This window comes from Dufourea novaeangliae, unplaced genomic scaffold, assembly GCF_001272555.1.
Source record: "Dufourea novaeangliae isolate 0120121106 unplaced genomic scaffold, ASM127255v1 scaffold228, whole genome shotgun sequence".
In the NCBI taxonomy this organism is placed as follows: Eukaryota; Metazoa; Arthropoda; class Insecta; order Hymenoptera; family Halictidae; genus Dufourea; species Dufourea novaeangliae.
This window is the reverse complement of record NW_015374150.1, coordinates 4934622-4958773: the sequence shown is the minus strand read 5'-3', so window position 1 is coordinate 4958773 and position 24152 is coordinate 4934622. Positions and strand designations below refer to the sequence as shown.

General features: G+C 39.2%; 2 protein-coding genes across 6 annotated transcripts; one reads left to right on the top strand and one right to left on the bottom strand.

Annotated features, from left to right (window-relative positions):
• Positions 1–33: 33 nt before the first annotated feature.
• LOC107191792 (serine palmitoyltransferase 2) lies at positions 34–7295 on the bottom strand. Its single transcript, XM_015580904.1, has 10 exons — positions 7015–7295; positions 4950–5129; positions 3321–3475; positions 2511–2656; positions 2190–2408; positions 1951–2114; positions 1711–1872; positions 1323–1585; positions 1102–1231; positions 34–1014 (listed from the first exon to the last, which is right to left on the bottom strand). Exons 1-10 carry the CDS (start codon positions 7147–7149, stop codon positions 907–909), a joined length of 1662 nt encoding a protein of 553 aa, XP_015436390.1. The 5' UTR covers positions 7150–7295; the 3' UTR covers positions 34–906.
• Positions 7296–8966: 1671 nt separating this feature from the next.
• On the top strand, positions 8967–23242 carry LOC107191830 (reticulon-1-A). 5 transcript variants are annotated; one of them, XM_015580960.1, is made up of 6 exons: positions 8967–10145; positions 14383–14418; positions 19612–19819; positions 19929–20137; positions 20881–20986; positions 21405–23242. In XM_015580960.1, exons 1-6 carry the CDS (start codon positions 9350–9352, stop codon positions 21454–21456), a joined length of 1407 nt encoding a protein of 468 aa, XP_015436446.1. In that variant the 5' UTR covers positions 8967–9349; the 3' UTR covers positions 21457–23242. The 5 variants fall into 5 exon arrangements, with proteins under 5 accessions (XP_015436446.1, XP_015436447.1, XP_015436448.1 ...); XM_015580962.1 differs by lacking the exon at positions 8967–10145 and adding an exon at positions 11710–12104; XM_015580961.1 differs by lacking the exon at positions 14383–14418.
• The last annotated feature ends 910 nt before the right edge of the window (positions 23243–24152 follow it).

The window sequence follows — 24152 nt, the reverse complement described above, 5'->3', positions numbered from 1 at the left end:
AGAAACTGCGCAAAAATTTGTCTTTCTAAACAATTATTTCTGGAACCAAAAGCTATCTTAAAATTGTGTATAAATCTGTATGACTGTCAAAGAACGAATATTAAACGATATGCTTGTTTCAAACAAACATTTTGCTGTGACAATCAGACCTGAAAATCTTATGTATTCAAAAGGAAATCGTACTCGGTGAATATCTGCTGTTAAATGCTTCGCGTGCTCACCTGTACATATGCATGCTATTTTAAAAGTCCTTAACATTATATCGGAGAATACAATCTACGTAAAATAGAAACCTTTACAAAGTTCTGTGTGGCTGCACTTGACGTGTTACTGCCGAATACGTTTGTCACAGCAAGAGGATTAAACTATTTGTGTAAGTAAAGTTGAATACGATATAAATGCAATTGAGGCAGTGTGCCAGCGCAGCAAGACACATCGAAAAGCGTCAAGTATCCACTCTTGGCTTTTACGTTACTATTTAGTGTAATTCGTTGTGTACTTTTCAAGAAATCACGAAAAAAGTACTAATATGTGTGAAATTTTCAGTATCGTTGTACAGGCATACTGAACAAAAAGGAGGGGAACACGAAAAAGAAGCAGCAATAGTAATAGTGGTGGTATAAGAGTAATAGCAGTAGTAAGAGTGTACTAGAGTGGTAGCCAGTAGTAACAGTAGCAGTTTCATCTAAAATAACACCTCTAAGATGAAATAAGACGACCTAATCTTTCTGTCTTTAGAAATATTTATCGAAGGTATTTGAAAATGTAGAACGTGTAGATTAATGGAAAAGCCGCAAAAAAATGCGCGTAGAATTCTTTCAAGGCAGTGTCTTTCCGTACAAGCACGAGGTGCTTCTTCGGGGCAAAGTATAGTAAAGTCCTAGAGTCCATTTTCTAGGTAGTAGGTCATTCGGCCTCTCCGTCGGAATAATATTCTATTGGTGTTGGATCGCGAGGTTTGCGCGAGTATCTTAAACCCAACGAATCCGCGAGACTTTCAATGTGTGAGAGTACCTGCGACAAATTCACAATTACAATGTTTCTCGGATCGTCTTGTTCATCACTTTAATTAGAAAAGGGGAAGCATTAATAGTCCCTTACATAGTCTAATTGTTGCTTAGTGTGTGCAGCGGACAGGCAAAACCGTATTCTACCTTCCATCAGTGGAGTTGCTGGAAATCCAACACCTACCGCTGCTATGTTATGCGTTGTTAAAGTTCGCACAACTGCGCTGTTAGGAGAAATAAGAATTTCATTTACGCGTTACCGTAATGTACGTTCCAACTTGCAATACACTAGCTGTTCCTATTCTTTATACATACCCAATTTTCGAAAACAAATAAACTAACATAGGTACAACAGGGGAGTCTTCGTTTCCGTAGATAATCACTCCAATTTGATTTAATCGACGCCTGAAGTATCTGGTATTCCTTGCCAACTGCTTTGTTCTCTTCTTTCCGTCGTTCGTGCCGTCTTCACCGGCGATTATTTTCATAGAAGTAATAATTTGTTGCGCTACTGGCGGGGACATGGCAGCTGCATATGCGTGTGCATGACTGTATATCCTTAAATGATTTATTAATGTCTAGAATTATACAATCATTGTCATTAATATTATTTCTGAACACTATCAGAAATCTAAGAAAATTGTTAAAAAAAAAAAAGGAAAGAAAAAAGTTTCAAATGTTCATCATCGAAAATTGCTCCCACCTTTGTTCCAGCAATATATCCACCAGCGGAACCAAAGCTTTTCGTGAAAGTTCCCATAAGTATATCGACGTCTCGCGGATCGATTCCATAATAATCACAAACACCTCTTCCATGTTTTCCCATTGCACCTGTGCTATGGGCTTCATCCAAATAAAGATATGCCTGCAACGTTCGATAGTAGATGATAATAATACTGTATTCGATCGTTGTACATATTTGCAATTCAAGTCTACTACTTGCTTTGTACTTCTTTTTAAGCTCCAATATTTCCGGTAAATGTACAATGGAACCTTCCATTGAATAAACACCTTCGACTACAATTACTATTTTCTTCCAAGGTTCTCCAGCTGCTGGCTGACCAAAAACCACCGCTGTTTTCAAGCAACTCTCTAAATGTTCCACATCTACGAGAAAAATATTGAAAATTACGCGTAAACAGACAATTCGAGCCTTGTCTATTCAATTGACATGGAACTCACTGTTGTGCTTGAACACTCTGACAGTGGCACCGGATAGTCTTAATCCGAGTATCAACGAAGCATGATTCTTCTCGTCGCTAAGAACCAAAGAACCTTTACTCAGTAAGGAAGGTAGATTAAGCGCATTCGTTGCGAATCCCATTCCAAAAACTATTGCGTCCTCCACCCCGAGAAATCTGGCTGTCAATTTTTCCAATTCTTCGTGAATCGGCATGTTTCCTTTAAGAAATGAGATCATTCGATACCGGAAATGAAGGAAACAGAACCGACTGAAGGAATACAGAGTATAAAATTTAAGCACATATTCAAACAACTAATTACCAAGTTCAAGACGAGTGGTGCAACTAGCACAACCGAATTCTTTAAGGGTGTTGATACTTTGATCGGCACACTTTCCAGTCGCCTCGGCGAAACCCAAATAGTTGTACGATCCCAAATTTATACATTCTGTGGTAGTTCCGGTAAACCTGAAAAACAATAGATACAACTTGGACTAGTGTTCTGCGTTTTCTGCAATCGGACAAGTTGAACATACTAACGCACCATCGAACTGCATCGAACCAATGTTAGAGAGTAACCCAAATAAATCGAAGAGACCGAGATCGAATATTGAATATAATATGGAAACGTAACGTTTCATGTTTAAACGTTAAAGGTTAAACGTTAAAAACAAAAAAACCGAAAATTCAGTTTTCGATGCGTCGTCGAAGTTGACTTTCAAAATATTATACTGATATCACGCTTACTGCTCGCAAACCCCCTTGCTTGTGTTCTTCATTACATTTAATCGAGATAAATGTCTGTCTTCCTGTATCTCCAATTGGCTCGTTACGATTTTCGAATCTGTGTAGTTTCCCGCTTTCGAAATTACCAAAAACTAATTTATTAAAGAAGAATAAAAAAAAAGATTAACCGAAATTCTCTCTCGTTTCACTGAAAGAGATTGCTAAGTAGGTCGAAACGATTCGAAACCGAATCGAAACTCAATTATCATTGAAACTTGACTGATATGTATGTATGTACATATGTATATCGATATTATTCGATGAATCTGTCATTAATAAACGGTATGAGAATAGGGCTTTTTTTTTATCGCTCAAATGTCTAGTATGTTCATTGTAAACGACTTACTGAAACGACCATCCGTAATCTCGTGTTACTCTATCTTTAAGTGTAACAGTTGCACCTGGAACAGAGCATATCGGCCTGTTCCAGCAATCTCTGACTCTTCTGTACACGTATCGAAGATAAAATCTTTCGAAATGTTCATAAAGCGGTGCATAACCCTGGAACAAACATTTTCGCCTTAGATGCTGCTCTATCCTACATAGCCACTCTCGAAGGAAAATTGTTTGGTCGCTCAAGTCGATCCCGTCGCGTCGCACCGATTCCTTTTTGCGCACGGTACGTATCGGCCCGTGCCTGCGTGAAACTCGTTCACCCCCTTTCGTCGAATCTTCCGGAAAATGTTCTTTTTTTATCGTTTCGAACACGCCTATACAGCTCTCCGAGCAAGCTTGCCTTTTCACGACAGTTTTTAACTATGTAACTCTCTGCCACATTGGTTTAGTGAACAATTTTATTCAATTCGCACGTTTACGTGTTATCTCTATGAAAATGTGTATACTCGTATCTCTGAAGAAGATTAGATATTGAACGGTTTTTGTCACTTCAGATATCACCGGAGATAGAATATTTAAAGTCTTCGTTGGGCATCGTTGAAAGAACGCGATTAACCGCGTCGCGTCGCGTCGTACGTCGTACGTCGTACATAGATATGTACATATGTACTTACATACGTCCGTCAACATGGTCCGCCCGCGTTTCGTTTGGTCGTTTCACGAAACCACCAAAGTCCATCTTAAGAATTCTTTGATCTTAACAAGGCGAACTGTCTAAGAAGGGAGGGTTAACCGTCTAATAATTCCCGTCTAACTGCGCACGCTTACTTCACCGATAATTTCTCGATCGCCGCCAATCTTGGTGATAGAAATCCGACCCGTTTCGACTCGATTCTACTCGATTCTACTCGATTACACTCAATTACGACTCGTTGTCGCTTTCATATATGTATGTAACTATAATTCGCCTATGGAAACTATTCCGTCTGATCGACGACAGCGACTATTCGATTTACATACCTTATGGACGTAAGTACTTATACATATATGTATAGATTTTGTTTGAGCTTGGATACGTTCGGACACGTTCGATGAAATAATTGTATTCGAGAGAGTTGTGTTGTGTCGCGCGAACGAGATGATTTATTTCGAGAAGGAATGGAATGACAGAAAGAAGGGAAATAAGCGAGAGTAAGAGAGAAAAGAAATCAAGATATCTAGGTTGATATTGAAATGGCCTTGACACTTGTATTTATCAATTGATTGTCTTCCGCGACATTGCGTCAACTTTCTCGACAACGTTCAACGCCCATTTCTTCCAAAATGATATTTACAATTACACGTTTCACATTCAAGTTACACACACACACACACACACACGCACACGCACACACACGCGCACACGCGCACGCACGCACGCACGCACACGCGCACGCACGCACACACACACACACACACAATTACAAAGGAAAACGAAACACACCTTTCTCACACGACGAACGATAATTAAAATAATATATATGATATGTACACGTATGCTCGCACATAACTCTTACATGTCGAATTATACAGGCACGATTATAGGAACTCGACTGATAAAATACTATTTTGGTAACAAAATATGTACCGACTTACTTACCTCTCTGTTGTACTCTTTTGCGACTTTCGGCGTGAAAAACAACTGGTTTATAAAACCCAGGAACATAAGAATATAGAATCCAAGGTGGGTCAATGCTGCCGTGATAAACGGTACCCTCTCGAACGATTCCTTCGATCTTGAACTACTCGACGACTCCGCTTTCCTCTCTTTCTCTGGGAACTAAACGATTGTTTAACCAATACATGCACGATTACATCTACGTACAGATCTGATTCGCTGCTATACGTCGACCCTATTTTATCTCTATTACCAATCTATTAATCTCATTCAACATTCGTTAGTAAATATAAGGGGTCGAACGAACAGATGGTGCGCGCGCGATACATAAATATAATTACAGTAGGTATGATGACTAATTGCAAAGTGACGATAGGACCACGGAATAATGACTAATACCGGTAATCTTGCGGAAAGGCAGATAAGTTGCCCTCTTGGAAGTCTATGTGTACGTTAACGTCCTTTTCACAAACTTCTTGCCGTGATGAGAATTCGAGAAATTTCGAGTATTTTGCAGTCCTACCGACCGTTTCAAACCAACTGCGACGACGTTTCCGTACTATCATTTAATGCCAATAACAAATATTCGATAACGGTTGCAAGTTTTTCTCGTAACGAGCGTATCCACACTGAAACAGTAAGAATACTAAAATCGATAACCTCGACCTCTCACAACGGAATGGAAACATCCACTTTATTGAACTTTCTTGATGAAAAAGACACGTAAACATGGACATGTTTCTTTTTTAAACGATTCAATTTTCTCGAATTAAACGAGTACAGTAAACGAAAGTTATAGAAAACAAACTAGTGCCTAAACATTTGATATTTTATATTATACATTAAAAAATTAACCACTCGAGACTTATACAATAATAAACTCTCGTGCTAATGATTCCGAATGTTTCGAAAACGATATCACGTGAACAGATATTCGTGCTAATTAAATGATTCATAACCCGATAGGAATATTATGCAAGGAACGAATCTACATTTGGAGCTTTACCGGTCTAAACCTGCCATTATTTAAGACTCGTTTCTTATTAGAATTAATCAAATTAAGAAACACTGGGCAAACAAATCAGTGTTTCAACTGTTTATAGATCAATCTATTTAGTTACAACTCTGCAGTTCCACTTGCACCTAATCCAGTACCATATAAAAAACTTGCAACAATACTGTTGTAGAAAAAACAACAAAGATGTTTATATCCTGTTTATAATGCTTATATGATTTTCGCTTAATTGAAATAGAAGATACCACGACTATTTTTCAGTCGCAATTAACGTTGTTGATAAACATTTTTATTTAGAAAAAATAATCCAGTGTAATCAGTCGAAATAGCTTGAACGAGCACACGAAGTATTTTAAATTACCGACTCAACTGTATAATTTGAGCTTTATAGCATGAATACTCATCGTTCGTTCAATTAAAGATAACTCCACCATAAAATTAGTTCATTCCACCACGCTAGGACATATAAGTATGTACATATATTCGTGAACTTGTTGAAAAGTAACGACTGAAACTTGAAATAAAGGTTATTTATTGCTTACAATTTCTACCTGCTTAAATTCTGTTTTTGTTTATATTAACCCAATCTCTTGCTTAACTCTATTTCAGAGATTCGTGACGGGAAACTACTAGTAATAAGATTTATTATAATAGCCGGTTATAAGCAAGTCGTACTATTAATCATACATGTGTATTTCCATTATACATACATTGTTTAATATACAATGTACTTAAACATATACATAATTATTCAGTTCTTGCGTTTCAAGTATTGAGAATGAAAATTTTCATTGAGTTTTCATCTACTTCTTTATTAGTTCGAAGACCAATGTTGAATTAAAAAATTTAAACGACGACTGTAAATCTCAATACAATTACCGGTATTCGTTCGTACATTCGTTCAGGAGGCTTTAAAAGCAGTTAATAGACTTCACTTCAATTTCGAATGTGTGTCGAGTGTTCGAAACTTTCTCAAGTAACACAACTTTCAAATAAATAACAAAAAATATGCGTGACAGGTGACAATCTAACCTGTATATGCCCATTGCTCTGTAAACCGGCATGGCCATTAGTTAGGATGTCTTCGCAGAAGGTTAATCCGTTTCTTGCACTCGTTTTCTCCTCGTGTATATTGAGCCTCCTCCTGCTGTTGGCCAATGCCGCCATTTTGCGAAGGGCAAATCTTTAACCGAGCTGTAGGACCGGGAAGAGAAGAAGAGAGAAAGAGAAGAAAAAAAAAAAGAGTGAAAGAAGGAGGAAGTACACGCGTCAGCACCGTACGAGGAACAAGCAAAGACTAACGCTCGAACCACGCGTCGTGATAGGCGCGCATGCGCAACCACTCTGCTGACTTTCTGACCGCGATTTGCTGTGAACCGCGAGGTTAACGCAGAATTGCACGGGTATACGCTTGCGCCTATCGCACGAATTAGTACGGTTACTTTCAGGATTAGTGTACAAATGAGAATAGCGATAACTAAATTATCGCTAATACACAAAGAATAAACTTATTTGCCCCATTTTATGTTTCCAAATAACAAACTCTACAAACAAGAAATACTATACATATAATTATTTCCTTCTTGTTCCAAATTAGAACTTGTAAATGCAAGAATATAGTAAATGCATCTACATAAGTACCTATGCAGTACGATGTAAGTTAAAGTTAAATATGATTATCTATGTGTACATGTTTTTGTGAATCTTGAGAGGAAATTGTTTCCTCATTTTGAGCTACCTTTTAAAACTTTACCAGACGATAACCGGATATATTAATAATTTCATACGTTTGAAACACTATCGAAGCACTGGTATTATTCACATTTATTCACTTTTCGCGTGTGTAATTCTAACAATTCTTTTTTATATACTTTATAATCGTTCGTCGCTTTGCAATGCGATTCGGTTTTAACGCAGAATACCGGCTGGGCACATGCGCACTGAACACACGGTCCACGTTTATGTAGCATGTATACATATTACATATGTATGGACATGTAAATCCGCAATCACTTATATTATACGTGACAAATCTTATATTTATATGTATTTAGAGCAACTATTAGCATACATTTTTTATTTTTGTTGCAATTTTACACTAATAGCTTTGAGAATGTTTAAAAATATTGAGGGATACAAATAGAAGGTATAGTATAGTACATTCACAGTGTTCTCTCTTTATTTAGCGTACACACTGTAAATGTCTCAACATTGTTACGTGTTCAAAATGAAATATCCTTACCATATAGTTGGTAATGTTATTGCATTATCTATATATGTTATGTTATAGCGAAAGCTAAAGAGTAATATCAACTAATTAAGGAAGTATATTGTGAAGTTGCATGCGGCAACTTTATTGTATTAGTAGGTATATAAAATGCTTTAGAAAGTGAGATAACATATGTGGAAATTTTGGAATAAAAAATAATGCACGGTCATCGTGTAATTTTATTTTATAGTTTTTATAACATTTTTCGTTAATATGCCAAATCGATGTTTAACATAATAATTGATTAATTATATATTAACGACGTTTAACGGTTACAACAATATGTGCTGGTATCGTCCGCACCTAGTCTGTCTCTAATGTGAGTGACTCATTGTGTCACAATCAAACTCTTACACCTCCCTCCAGCTTTTCAATCAAGAAGCGGGAGAACCGAGCTCTATTCTTATTGGTCAGTTTTCAGGAACGAACGATACTCGGCTAGATCCCGATGATGATTCTCGCATGAAATACGTGGCTTCCGTTCTAGAAGCAGAAATTATTTCGTATTACTTCACGTTTGTAACACGAATTCAAAGATCTTCGAACAGTAACATATGCCAACGCCAAATTACCACCTAAAAATTGTACTTGCATCACCTGTACAGTGTGGTACCCTTAATACATACATACCTGAGAAAAACGGTAATGGTAGGGCGAGAACCCTCTCGTCGCTCTCACGCACACCCTGCAAGATATTCTGCCATGGAACGTGCTTTAGAATTGCGTCTACCCGTTGCGGAGTGAACGTTGTCGGTGAATGACTATTTATTATTATTTCAATAAAATACTGTGCAACATTTATTAGCAAGTGAAAAAGGATAGAGTGAAAACAAAACTTTTAAGGCTATAATTTTGAAATATTCGAAACAGTGTGATTACAGAAAAAGTGACTAGAACGGATCGAGTCGACAACATTATCGTCGTGAAATAAATCTTTATAAAACAATACTGTGTATCAAATATCACGGAAATACGAACAAATATTTGTAAGGTTTTGTTTGAAAAGCACATACGAATTCGGAAGTATTGAAGAGCACTATCTACAAGAGAAAAGGCGAATTCTATGACAGGATAATCGACTCCTTGCGTGTAGCAAAGATGGCCCAGTTGAAGGAGCAACCAATGAAAAGGGAGCACGATTCGATGGACGACTTTGAGCATCTCGAGCATGTCCAGGATGGACACTCTAATCAACCTGAAGTTCACACTGAGAAAATACAGGGAACTCTGGAGCAGAACTTCGATACAGAAAAGGATATGATTAATTTTTCTCTTAACCAATCGTCGATTGAACCCAATGATCCTAAACAGGCAACACTGTTACTGTTAGATTCAGAGAAGGTTAGACCGGTCGCGGAAAATAAATTTGAGGTTAGATGGAAGGAACCAGAATCTGATTTGTTGACAGGTAACATAGAGGATCAGTCGGAAGTTATGGGTATCAAACCACTTAATAGAAAGGAAGATGAAAAACAACAAAGAGTTGTAGAAAAGAAAGAAGAAGAGATAAAAGAAATTAAGGTTGCTAATCGTGAACCGGAAATCGTTTCTTCCGCAGAGAAAAAAACAGATGATTCGTGGAATGTCCTGGAAAAACCTGAACCCGTTCTGGAGAAACCTCAATCTGCTGTGAATGAAGAGAAAAAAGTAGAAAGTATTAATGAATATTTGCTTGCCGATATGGAAAAAAAAGTAGAAATTATGAATGAATTGCTTGCCGATATGGAAACAAAGGAACAAACCAGTGCGCCAGACACCGGTGAATCTGAATTCGAATCGGAAGTGGAAGCTTCTCCAATAAAAAGCTTTAAACCAATAAAACAGGAAGCCAGACGGGAAAAAGTAGAAGAAGTGGAAATTGCGCCAAAAGAGATATTCAGCAGTATTGGAATTGGTGAGTACGTTTATATATTTCGTGTTTTTCGTTAAATAAATCATTTTCTACTTGTTCCGAGAAAACTGTCGACGGAACATTACTTATTCACGTTAACTCTGTTTTCGCGATATCTTCGTTTACGACATCCAAAGTTTTGAAAGCAGGAAGGATTAAGCATCTTCGCATAAAGTGAACCACGCTTCCGCTTAACTACGACGTCCGTAATGTTCTGAGTCATAGAGATTCAATTAGTTATTTCAAACACATCGTACATACACCTTTCCACGACGTTTCGTTCTTAAGCATTGATTTGCATTCAAGCTGTATCCAACGTACTTTTAATTTTTCGTCAAACATTTTTATCTGTAAAACCCTGAGTACAATGAGAACACGTATCTAGAAACGGTGAAACATTTGGAAAAAATTCGTGCAATAAAAATATTCAACTTTGGAAAAACAGAACCGTAGAGCCTATTAAAATAAACAATGGATTACGATAATACTATATTTTATGTGGCACAGGCTGCAGTTCATACCTATGGATTTTATGTTTTTTTACGGGTATTAACAATTTCATTTTTGGCCTCTTTTGCAATAAAGCGTTAACACTTGAACGCGATATCGATTAGTTTAGAAGCCGAGTTGAACGTCGCGTATAATTCTATACTGTATAGATATAGAGATATCACGGTGCTATCCGTTGTGAATTGTGATGCGACATTTATACGTGGGCTCCCAGTGCGCACATGTTACAGAAAGTTACAGAGCATTGTCACTATAAAAAAGGAAACACGATTTTGTGGTGCACGATCTTTATGGTGGATCAAAATCCTTCGTGTCCTCTCGTTTCATATCAATCCGCAACAGAATACAACCCCTTTTGGTTGATCCAATGGGAACTTCCAGATCACTGGAAAATACAGTAACACTACATGCATCTTCTAACGATTAGCACTCAAACGAATCAATTTGATATTTCATCTGAAATGTGTGCTATGAAGAAATTTATTTATTTAAAAATGAATTCATTGAAAACCATCTTCTTATACTTATGCTTTACATGTTGTTTCGATCGTACAGTCTGCTGCAGAGGTATTTTCATACGTGACTCGAGAACGAAAAATTTCACGTCTGACTCATGAATTATTTCCGATGGTAGATTGCGTCATTCTTCTCCCCTCAACTTTTTTCATGATAAAATGGAAATTGAGAATAGTAAATACGTAGTTTTCCCATTAAGTTTTATTAAATTTAAGTTCAAAATTTTAACAGCTTATTTTTCCGAGAGAGAGAGAGAGAGAGAGAGAGAGAGAGCTGCGGAATGAATGATACCGGTTCATCTGCTATTTGGCGCCATCTTGCGGGGTAACGAGAACTTATTTCGCGTTATGATCGGAGGCTACGCCATCTATCGTCGATAAATCTAACAAAGTTCGTTTCGGTGAAGCCCTATGTATGTGTATGTATCACTTGTGCGGTACACCTATGGCCTATGGCAGCACAAAGTGGTGGGGGATATCTGGAACTGCCCACGGGTCGATAAGGGTCGTGTCAGTCTTCTTCTTGACTCGAAGCACGGTGTGTTGCATTGGAGTTGTGCGATCATATTTCTTGGAAAGATTCGTTTCTTTAAGTCAGTTTGGAAACGATCGGTATAAAGAGCGGGACAATTAAGTGCGTAAGAATAAATACGTTTGTGAAGGAAGACCAAAGAGTGTGAGTCTGATAAAAAGAAGTTTGTGTTTGAGAAAGTGCGCCGTTCGCGCTGCCAGCTCGAACTGTCAGGGTGTAGTGCTCGAATGCGATTCGTCGTCCTTGGTTCGATCGAGACGCAAGGTTAGGTGAAAATGGAAGCGGAGCCGGTATGCCCTATGAATTTTCCAACAAAAGAAAAGGACGACACTGGTGCGGTCTGCAAGAAACCGTGTCCCGGTGTAGCTAATGGGAATCCTTGCTTTTGGAATATTCTTGATCCGTGTACGTTCTCATTTTCATCGCATAAGTACGAGTCTAAAGTGCTAAGCAGCTAAATACGTCACGTACAAAGTTCTTGTCGCTAAAAGATGCGGTTCGCGATATGCCGAGTGCTTGAACCACAGGATTTTTTACTCGTCCCACAAAAATCATAACACGCTTATAGTTTCGGACGAGTAATCGATATTTTTTCATACTAACGCGAACTTGATTTTATGGAACGTGAGAGAATAACCGTGTCTTGCATAATTGTTTTTGCTGTTCTTTAAACTTAAACGATGTGAGTTTGTTCTTGCTATATGAAACTGATGTATAAGAATAATGAATTGATTTTTATTTAGCAACTGCACAGTCTAACCGATAATGTATGTACAATCTATAGTATATGAGCATATACTTAGTATACTATACATATAAAATATTTTATTAGTTAACTTATCTGTCATATGATAAAAATTGCAAACACTATAGTGATAAGTTAAAGGATGCTTTTATATTGTCATTTAACTACACTAGAAAATGTATAGCAAGTTACATCCAGTTCTTTTGTAAGGTACACTTTGATTTATCTTATAATACATATCTTTCAGTTACTAAAGTTATCAGTGATAAAAGTGTAGAAATTACAGCTGTATCGATTCATTCTCAATTATATGTAAAGGAATGACATTTTATGCAGTGAAATTTGATAGATATTAGTTTTGCAGATTAAAGGAAGACCCAAGAATACGTTTCCTAAGATTGTAATACGAAAATTTCCTTGTAAACCTATTTGACAAACTATTTTGAAATAGCTGTGACCGTAAAATTGAACTTCTAGTATGGCACAACCATGTTGGTTGGAAAATCTGCTGGTGAAAGTCTATAATATTTAATGAATTTGATGAATGTAATATGTTTGTTAAGAATGTTATCCCTTGTATGAATCGATTTTTGCTCGTAGACTACCTATTCGAATGGAAAAGGAAAAAAGAAAACTGATAACTATATGGGTCCGGGTGCATCGACTGACTGACATGCGCGGTAGAAACGCGATTTGTAAGTGGGTTATTGATCGAGGAGTATCGGTTTTTATAAATATATTGCCCACCCGGTACTGTAAATAGCAGTTTTTGATAAAGAATAGGAGATATTCTCGAAAGAGTGGTCACGAACGGACTGACGGGGACTGAAACTTTCTTCTATACATATGTATGTACATGTAGTCTGAAATTCTTCATCAATCGTTATTTACTAGTTGGAAACTTAAAACTTTAATACGAATCGTATAATCGTTTGCAGTTTATGTGATAATACTGATTGAACCAAGATCGAATTGTTGTACAGTCTGGAAAATATGAATTTTTCCGGGTAGAATGAGCAGCTGAGTATCGTTCGCACCCTAAATATTCGATTCTTACGGTCTGTTAAAAATAATTCGAAGCGAGCGATATCTCTCTGATACAGAATAATCGGTCGAGATGAAACGTTGGACATTCAGGTTCGCCCCGATTATCTTATTCCTTGTCGCAGACGAACAGTGACAAAGCACGTGTGTCAATTTTAAGTTGATTTGTCCTGATCGAAGTACACAGAGATATATAGGGGAGCGGGGTGGGGGTAGATGTCGAGGTCACAGCGAAGGTATTACGCAACGCTTGACGCGACGTTACCGCCTGCTAATTACACCGAGTCGAACGAGTCAATCTTTCGGAATTTCGCTACGGAAACGAAATTCCTGTGGCATTTCCAGGATGATCGAACATCTTCGACAGCGTATACATATGCACCCCTATGTATATCGTACTTAATATAGCCCTTATCTGTACCAGAAGTAAAATTATTGACTGTAGGCAAGCAGAGATAAATGAAAATCAATCAACAGCTCATTCGAGACTGTAAACTCTCAATAAGATATTGATAACGGACGAATAAACCGCTAGATTTTTTTTCTAACGAGTCTGTCGGAAGCACATCGGCTAGTTTTCGTTACGTATAATGTATAATCTGGGTGTTATTTACCGAATCTTTACCGGTACCTTGTAACTTTTAATACCAGAGGAATTTGTACGATGACGATACCAGCCATAGCACGTTACCAGCCATAGCACGTTACTCGTCGAATGTTACGCTATATTTGCCATTTACTTTCGGAAATCATCGTCGTTTTCAACCTGTTCATTGAGAATTGGAATGTTCGTTTTTGTTATTCGATTGTTCGTTTCATGGATCATTCTAAAGTAGAAGTAAGTGTTAATCGAAGCTTGTAGGAACTAACCTATTTCGATTCTGTTGTTTACAGACGCATGGTTTAAGCCCGAGAGACTGAATCCGGAAGGTAAGAGACCAGCCTCGACGTCAATGTCCGTCCGTCCGTCCGTCTATGTTTATGTATTACACGTTCAGTCTCATATGCATTTGTTACACTCACAGACTCCGAATGTCATTTGTTTCAAGCATTAAGTAACAGCAGCAGTATTTACTTAATTTTTTTTGCAAAATCCGAACTGCGCGTTCTGAACGTTCGATAGGAGTTATTGCTATCGCAGCACCAAGGTTTCGTCCGATCTCCAAGAGACCTTTAAAACCACCGAACAAGTTTCCGTGAAAGAATGCTAATTGTAAGTCTATCTACAAAACCACCTTGCCATAGTCTCGATCTCTGTCCACTTGCTCGTTTCGAATGTAGAATGATTAATTACGCGACGACGTTCTTGCTAAACTATTTCGTTCAACTTGGACGATAAGAATGCAAGAAGTCGTAGTGTCGACATTTACGACATTTACGACATTTACGACATTTACGACATTTACAACATTTACAACATTTACAACATTTACAACATTTACAACATTTGTATCGATTCACGATGAAACTGATCGCACGTGACTTTTTTGTATCGTCTTATAAAGCGGGTACATGATTCAGCCGCGGTTTCGTCACCTGAATCGTGTCATTGTGGAACCTATCGCGCGTTCAATGAAGGCAGTAGTATTTAACGCTCTTGATTATGCTTCAATTGCATGTACTTGTTCTCAGAATAGTGCTTTCCGTACGCTTCCCTATGAACACAAGCACACAAAGTAATGTGGGGATAGATCGTAAACAAATACATACTTGCTCCAAGATTCGTGTTTCGTGTTTAAAGTAGTGAACGTTTTGACTCGGACTCTAGTCGCGTTCGTCATTCGATCCATTGCGGTGACAGTTGCAGCAGCAGCAGCAGCAGCACGTAATTGCATAATATGTACATGTACACCGTTCGTGTAGCACGCTGCTTCTCAAATCATTGAATCGTAACTCTCGTTCGTTTGCGACCGTCTGTCTCCGGGTAACCATCTCGTTTACTCCAGATAAAAGTTGCAGACGTGGTTAGATAACGTACGGTTATTTATACTTTATATTGTATTCGTTACAAGGAATCGTTGGACAAGTAAATAAAAGTAAAAAAAAATAATACGATCTTCGTAATTTGACGGGATACAAAAGAACTTTCGCCAAAGCTCAAAAGACAATTGAGCGAAGAAAGAGAGAGAGCGAGGGTTGTCGAGACGCAATGAGCACATTGACGCGGCTCGAACCCTCGAATGCTCAAAATCCGTCGTAGCAGAATCCAAAAAAGCCGGAGACGATTGGCGGGCCGTTGCGGCTAAATATAGTATCCAGCCGGTTCGAGGTTGGTGCTCTGCCAGAAATCTCGCAGAGAACTCTCGTTTTTCCTAGCGATCGTCCGCAGTCTGATCCTCCGTACCCCGAGTGTGTAACGTCTTCTCGTTCGTTCTATCTGCCTCTGCCGCGCGTTTTTGCTCGTTCTCGTCGGATCTTCCCCCAGGTGTAGGGGAAGGAAGAACCGGAAGTAGAACCGTGCGAGACCATGGCCATCAAGAGGGAGGAACGTGAGTATGAGGGGGAAAAGTGCAAAGGGGGTTAGGTTATGTTATAATGGCGGGTACGGAGAGAGAGAGAGAAAACAAAAGACGGCGGCGGTGGTGATGGTGGTGGTGATGATGGTGATGGTGATGATTATGATGATGATGATGATGATGCCGATGCCGATGCCGGGCATTGACGGATTGCCAGAAAGTGGCGATTATGCGCACGCGAGTGCGCAGATGCGTTACGGCGTTACGTTACCGAGTTCGGGGTGGGGGTTTTCGGAAAAATTAGTGATTTTATCGTCGTCGAGCTCGAACCGGAGCTCTCTGTTTTCAGTACTGGACGATATATGGTGGATTATGAACGAACAGTTCGGATGAATATGTCATAATATAGGTATATCGTGGTCGATTGTTTTTTCGATACTCTATTTAGTTTTAAATTCGGATGTACTTGTTCTAGAATCGGGATTAAAACGCGTCGGTCGCCATAAGATTCGAGCCGTGAGACTAACTCCGATGGGTGCGCAAGGTATTTGGTCGTGAACTACATAGAGTTCATTCAGAATTGTGTAATCAAAACCTAGACTATAAGAGTATCAATTTATTCGTTTTTCGACGAAATCAGCAGCAAGCAGAAGCTCTGGTCGTCGCGGTTACGAACGCGCGAGGTATAAATAACGGTGTGGGGCTTTCAGTCACGCAAGACGCACGCACCGGTATAAACGAAGAGTTGATCGAGACCGTTGCTTGGCATTGGGATTCCCCCTGTATACTTTAACGGTGGACAGACGATGGAGTAATAATGAGGGATGAATAAGAATACGTGTGCCAAAGGGGGTATATCGTAGGACAAGTATATGTATTTCTGAGAAAATCGTATGTATGGGAGGTCGTGGCAACGGCCCCGCCGTCGCGACCCGACGTCGGGGCGACGCACAACCGGAAGGGTCTTATTGATTTTCCACCGGTAAACCCGTACCCCGGCCGTACCCGTTCCCCCCTTTTCCTCCTATCTGACCCCTTCGAACCTCGAGGATGACATTTCTTGTGGGAATAATTTACCCGCCTGGTATATGGGTACCCTATGGTTCCCATGTATTCGATCGATCGCCATTCGCGGTTTTTAGCAATTTTAATTCGTTTTAGAACGTACAAGAGCTTTACCTGATCGCGTTTCTGTAGATTTAATTAGATTCGCCACCGCGAACGTGGTTCAACCATTCAATTGGAATCGCAGTTACGTGTACACACACAGATGACTCATGTCTGTCTGCTGATGCGTTATATCGCAGTTTTGCGTGTCTAGTCTAGACGTGCAACATCGATCGCGTAAGGAGCTGTCTGCTGTCTCGCGGGGGGTCTCTCGGACGAAAACCACGCGCGTGCAACTTAAATGCGACACGCGCTAGAGACTTTCGTTCGAACGGAGTAGTCCTCCCGGATTACGAATTTCGCACATTGGTGTTCGATCGGGAATTGCGACACAGAGACGGCATAAATTCATTTGGCAAAATTACGCGAGAACGACGCGCGCTCAACGGGTCGGACGTTGAACAGTCCTTGGGAGACGGTTTAGTAGGCCGTTCTTTTGGATTAGAGACAAAGCCGCCGATGTCTAATAGAAAATTGGAGAATCTACCGACTCTACTTGCCTATTATTAGGACTTGTTCGAGGCTGTTACATCAGCCCCACTGGCCCATTAATCGGTGCTTTACCATTATCGCTTAACTACCGTGAAACATCTTGGTTATATCGAGCACGAACACCACCACCTCTCTCCATCGTACACACTCGATTAATTGAACGGTATTTCACAATCGACGCATTCCTGAATCTTAGAGACGCAAAGCGGTTTAGATTTCACGGTCGATGTCGCGTTTTTGCAAGAATAGTAGCTTTTCGTAAAACTATTTCGTTTTCGTCGAATCGTTTGTGCCAGAGTTGGGTACAATTTTACTCGAATAATACTTACATACTGAAAACCTGCAGCATCTATGAGCATCTTTCTGAGCTGTAAACAGTTAATGAGATTAAGTAATTGCTTGTCAAATGTCGACTAATTAATGAAGAAGTATTTATTATAAAAATTGGAATTTCCACGTTTAAACGATTCAAAATAACGTACTTCTTTTATCTTCTACTTGTTATTCAAAACATTTTATCTAAGATCTAGATTCTAGATGATGAATTTGGCCATCTCTGGTTTGTACGAACGAGGTGTCCCTAGCTGTTCGGCTAGCTCACAGCTCACATCAGCTTTAAGCGCACACGCGGTTGGTTCTCCCTCTCTCTTCTTTCTACAACAGAGTTTTGTCTTTTATCTTTTCCGATTATTGCCCGCTGCATCCCCTTCCCTTCCTCTTCTCTTCTCTTCTCTTCTCTTCTCTTCTCTTCTCTTCTCTTCTCTTCTCTTCTCTTCTCTTCCAATTCCAGTTAGTCGTCCCTGTTTCTCTTCTGTTCTCCCACTTGGCCCAGTATTCTTGTGGCAGGTACACGTACTTACACGTATGTAGTACTTACGTCTGGCACGTCGTCGTAATGTCGCGAGGTAGCGTGGCTCCATATGTGCGAATGAAACTCGGTAGGTGGTGGCAGTGTCGCCCTGACTTTCTTTGCTTTCGAGCGTTTTCGTCACCGTAGTTATAAAGGTTTTTTACATAACGACAAAGATGGTACGAAGGAATCATTTAAAAGTTCCCGCGAAAGAGCTTCCCGAGGAGAAGGGCCCCGGTGAGTTTATCCGTCGCGCGGTTTTCTTTCATACGTGGAAAAAGAATCGATTACCGTCGGCTTGATCCGGCTAACATATGGTTCGAGCACGTGTTGTCTCGCGGGTGAACGTTTACAAGCCGAGGGACAGTCAACCTTGCGCGTTACACGCACGTATTATTAATCAGTTTAGGTAGATTTTCTCGATCTGGTTTATTAAGCCAACCGCGACAGAAAAATGTAGAATTTCATAGACTATGCTAAAAAAAGAGAGGTGATTGGTACTCTTCAGAACGATCACGAGTAGCATACACAGTCGCAATGGTATTTAAGTTGACGCGTTCTAATTGCAAGAACGCATTGCTTCTCTGTCTTTCCTAGGATGATGTTTATAATTGAGTTTCCCGACCTTTTGTTTTTATTTACTTTAAAATTGATTGCAAAGCGCTGAAACGAAAGCATTGGCCAGTTGTAAAGTAAGTGCTTCCTAAAAGAGCAGAGATCGAATTTTAAATTCCATAGAGCGTCTGTTGAATGAATTGGACCGGTAAATATGAACAAAATCATTTGTACCTTTAGTTTCCCAAAAAGATATAAGCGTCTACTTAAATACCAACGCATGTGTAGGTGTAGGTACGTATTTGCCAATTGCTCGAATGCGGCGTTTTAAACAACGACTCGAGAACGCACAGTTCGCGTGTCAGTTACAAAGGCTCTGTACTTACCGGTCTACTTTGATAGTTAGACACTGCTACTTGCTCTAGTGTAGAAAACGATATGTTGCGAAAAAAGGTTCAAAATGCAATTTTTACGTTAATGCGATCAGTATGATTCACACAGAGCTACCCTGTATGTTGTGTGCTATTGTATGTTCGAAATTAAGACGCGTCGAGACATGATCCAACGGTGTTTTCTAACGTTTCTTTTTCTTTTCGTTTTTAGTCGCAGCTCTAATCTACTGGCGTGACCCAAAGGAATCAGGCGCTGTTTTCGGTGGCATACTCAGTGTGCTTCTCTCGCTGGCCTATTTCAGTCTGATCAGCGTTCTTGCTTATTTGTCGCTCCTTGTTCTCACCGGTACCATTGCCTTTAGGATCTACAAGACCGTCCTACAAGCTGTCCAGAAGACCTCCGATGGCCATCCCTTCAAGTAACCGTTCTTCTGTTTCCTCCATTGATAAATATGTACCTCGATTTGCATCGTTTATCGGGAACAGAATGGAAAGATAATAGCAGGCTTGTCTTTCTCGATTTTCCAGGGATATTTTGGAGCTGGACCTTACGGTACCAGCGGAGAAGGTGCATGAAGTCGCAGACGTTGCCGTTGCCCATGCGAACGCGGCGGTCAGTGAACTTCGCAGGCTTTTCCTCGTTGAAGATTTCGTCGACTCGTTGAAATTCGGCGTCCTTCTTTGGTGCCTCACCTACGTGGGTTCTTGGTTCAATGGCATGACTCTGATAATAATCGGTAAGTGTGATTATATAACTCGCCGTGTTTCGCCGTGATTGTTGTTTTTAGAGGAATTCCATATATGCCATAAATAACGGTAACATTATTTGCATTTGAAATGGAATCACTGGTATTATCAGTCTGTATCTACGCATCGGCACTGCGACAGGAAATAGTTGCACGTATATTTCTCTACAGAGGTATTAATAGGCCTGACGTTTGAACAGAACGTGAACCTAAATTCGCAATTTAATGCGTCCTAGTCCCCAAAACTTGTATAACGAGGTCATTGTTTTTCTTGGGTAACGCGTCGTCGTAGACACGCGTTCCTTGGATTCGAACGATAAACTATTGTACATGATATACAGTACCGGACAAATGAATTCAGACAGAGACATTTTTTCTAGTATTTTATTTGTTCTTATGGTGATTTTACTCAAGTTTTGCCCTGCGGAATGTTTTCACACATAGGATTTGTATATTCAACAAAATAAACAATTTGTTCCAGGGGGACATTTAGTAAATGCATGTATCGAGTATGGACGACCTAAGAAAACAACAATTACACAAGACAGACGTTGATTATTTAATGTAACGTCAGTACTTAGTATCCTTAATTTAAATACTACAGGAAACGGTTTTTGTCTAAAAACATTTGTTCGGTACTGTATGTAATACTATGTGTATATGACAAGTAGAAGTGATTATTCTCATTTATTACTTCGAAACATTGAACGACACAGCAACAATTGTTGTTTCAGGAGTGGTTGCCCTTTTCACGCTACCGAAGGTCTATGAGACGAATAAGACGCAAATCGATCAGAATTTGGCCTTGGTGCACGGTAAAATCAACGAACTCACCGCTAAGTAAGCATAATCATTTATAAATCGAGTAGTAGACACGCGTATTCCTCGTTTCTTACGCGTATTTGCGTACACTCACCCAGCGTGCAGCCACGGGCCACGGGCAAGCAAAGTTTGCAGACGAGTGCATCGTGTGCTCCAGCGATCGTCCTGTGTTCCCCTTGTGTCGTGCGATAGAAGGCAATTATCGTGCCGCATCACGGGACAGGCTCTATTAAAATACATAATATCTTAAACTGCTTTATGCGAACGAAGAGGGAGGGGCGGGGGTATGGTGGTTAATCGTTTTGCGCGTCTAATGTTGGTTGCAAGACCCCTCTATTATCGCGAGTAGTAGACCAGACGAGCCAGAGTCCAGTCGAAGAACCGTAACCGCGAACGTTCATAATTCATTTGTCCTTATTTTTCTCGTTGTTTTCAGGGTGAAAGCCGCGATACCTCTTGGTAAAAAAGAACCAACGAAAGAAGAGTAAAGAGGGAGAATGTGTACGTATTACCACGCGAAGTCAAAAATTTCAGCAAAACTTGTCGGGCAACTGAAGAATCCACGTGTGTAGAGTAACAAGAGACAGGGAGCAAACGATCCCGAAATGGTGGGCATACAAAAATTTTATGCGAGCATAAAAAAACAACAAAACAAACAGCGAAAAGATTATTATAAAGACGAGAGGGGTCGTGATAGAACGGAAGGACAACGAAAGGATCAGGATATCGTACCGGAAACCACATCTAGGAGAGGGGAAGGGATGATCTTTTCTCAACGACTAAACAACGGCTGCTGGATTTCATTGTCCTGCGATGTCGTAATGCGAGTTTTTCCTTTCCCGGATTTGCACGGCGGGGTCCCTGTTGATAGAAATAAAAACGGAAAGAAGTAACATTTAGCGATTATGTTAATTCGTTGCGACTCGAGGAAAACCGATAGAGTTATTTGCACTCTATACATGATTCTTTACGACCCATGAACGGTGCAATGCGTGCGTGTGCCTGTGAGTGTGTGTACGTTTACGTGTGTATGCACGTGTATGCCTTAGGAGTTTACCAGATTTTCTTCCTTCTTTTTGACACTCACTCTCTCTCTCTCTCTCTCTCTCTCTCTCTCTCTCTCTCTCTATTTCTCTGTTTCTCTGTTTCTCTATCTTTCCTCACATTGTCCCACACCAGCTCGAACTGATTTTCCTTCTTGGAATGTAGGCTGATATGCGGCCCCATTAAACGCTCTGCACTCGCTGATTATCGAATAATTTATACACTTTTACGATCGACATTACGAACAGTTTTCCATTGGAAAGATGGCAAATGCTGCTTTTAGTTCATTTACCTCACCGACATTGTCGCTCATACATTCAATCTCGTTTAAAAGAGAATGGGGTTTTACAACTCCACAAAGATGGTACAATGTCATACATCCACGGGGTAAGAACGTAGCAATACAGTCAGTTCAGATAGAACAGGATGAACATTTTATTTTCTCTCGATTAATTTGTGCTCAAAAACTCGAACGATTTTGCTACGGGACTATGGACTAAAACAATCGTTTTAATAACGAGACTACGATGAAATTTAATAGGTCCGAATCCGTTCGGGTCGTTTTACATTTTTGTCACCCAGATTCGTAATTTCTGACGCCCAGGTGCGTGTTATGTTTTGTTCATTTGTACATAATATGAAGAGTGTTTAAGAAAAAATAAATGAAAATTTCTCTAACAATTTCGTTGTTAAAGAACGCATGCGAAACATTTTATCCAAGGATCCGCCAGCTCCAATAAAATAATTCAAGAAACATCACTTATGTTTTTGTAGCCTTTCGAGTGCTTTTTCCATGACATCTTTCCAAACTTAGCTCCGAAATCAGCTATCTCTCATCATTTACAATATATATGAAAGTGTTTTTCCTTTTATAGAATATAAGCAATGTTCGTCAACGAAACAGCCGTGTCATGTATTAAAAGATAGATACAACTTAAGTATGTCGATTATACATAGATAGTTGTTCATGAATTATCAGATAAAGCATCCCCCGTTCTGTTTGTTACGAAGCGATATCTCGTACATTCGAGCAAGAGGAAAGTCTGTAACTATGAAGCACGATAATTATAAATCATTCACTTCCGTACGAACAGGCTTGGTCTGATGTGTTGGATGGTTGCTTGCGTGTATCCCTTGTGTGTTTATGTGTGTTGTATGTATGTATGTGTGCATGCCATGTATATACGTGCATGCTTGAGAACGGAAACAAAATAGAAAGTAAGGAAAGAGGACAGGTTTTCAAAAATAATTTGGAAAGGTTCGTTATTAATAATTGTTAGTAGCATCGTCGCGAACGTAGCACGTTTCTCGAGATTATTTTTTTTTTTCATTAACTCTATAGATACTTATGTATATGTAGATAACGTTTAATTACATTTCGATGATTATTTTTTTTAAACATATCCAAGGTATAGGATTTTTATGACTTTTTTCAGACAGATTCATTAACGTCTAGTGAATTTTTTGTGGTCAATGTAGGACTAATTTGTTCGTATTAAGTTTCGAATATTCTATTCTATAATAATATTATGTAATTTTTATTATGTTACAAAATAATTTTCTGGAAAAAGATAGTTCCAAACGATTAATTATTGATTTATTAAGTAATTTACAGTGGTGTGTATTATTTATCCGTCAAATTTCATTGTTTGAACGATATGTTAAAAAAAGCCTTCCTAAATACATATTTGTTCGATAATGTTACATTTTCAGATTGACTTGAAATATTCTCTTGAATTTAGCACTGATTCGGTCAAGTTTTTCAACATGGTACCATTTACCGTAGGTATAGTTTCTCTAGACAACATGCAGAAAAATAGTATACAGTCGTGTCTGTGTCTCATCTTAATCCGAACAAACAGTTATTCTTCTTCTATTTCTTTTTCTTTCTTCTTAATGGATAATTCGTGTTTCAATTCAACGGCTTCCTCTTGTAGCGATAAGGCATTCGGAATCGTTTACTTTACAGTTATATTTTTCACGACAGCGTTAAATCGTTTCAACGAACAAACACCAGAATTTTTTCACAACAAATTTTCGAGTTGATTAGTGGGTTCGCATATCGAACGATCTCCATCGATCATTGATGAATATACAGAGAGAATGATTGCGAACGAGTCTATATTCGTGAACATGAGAA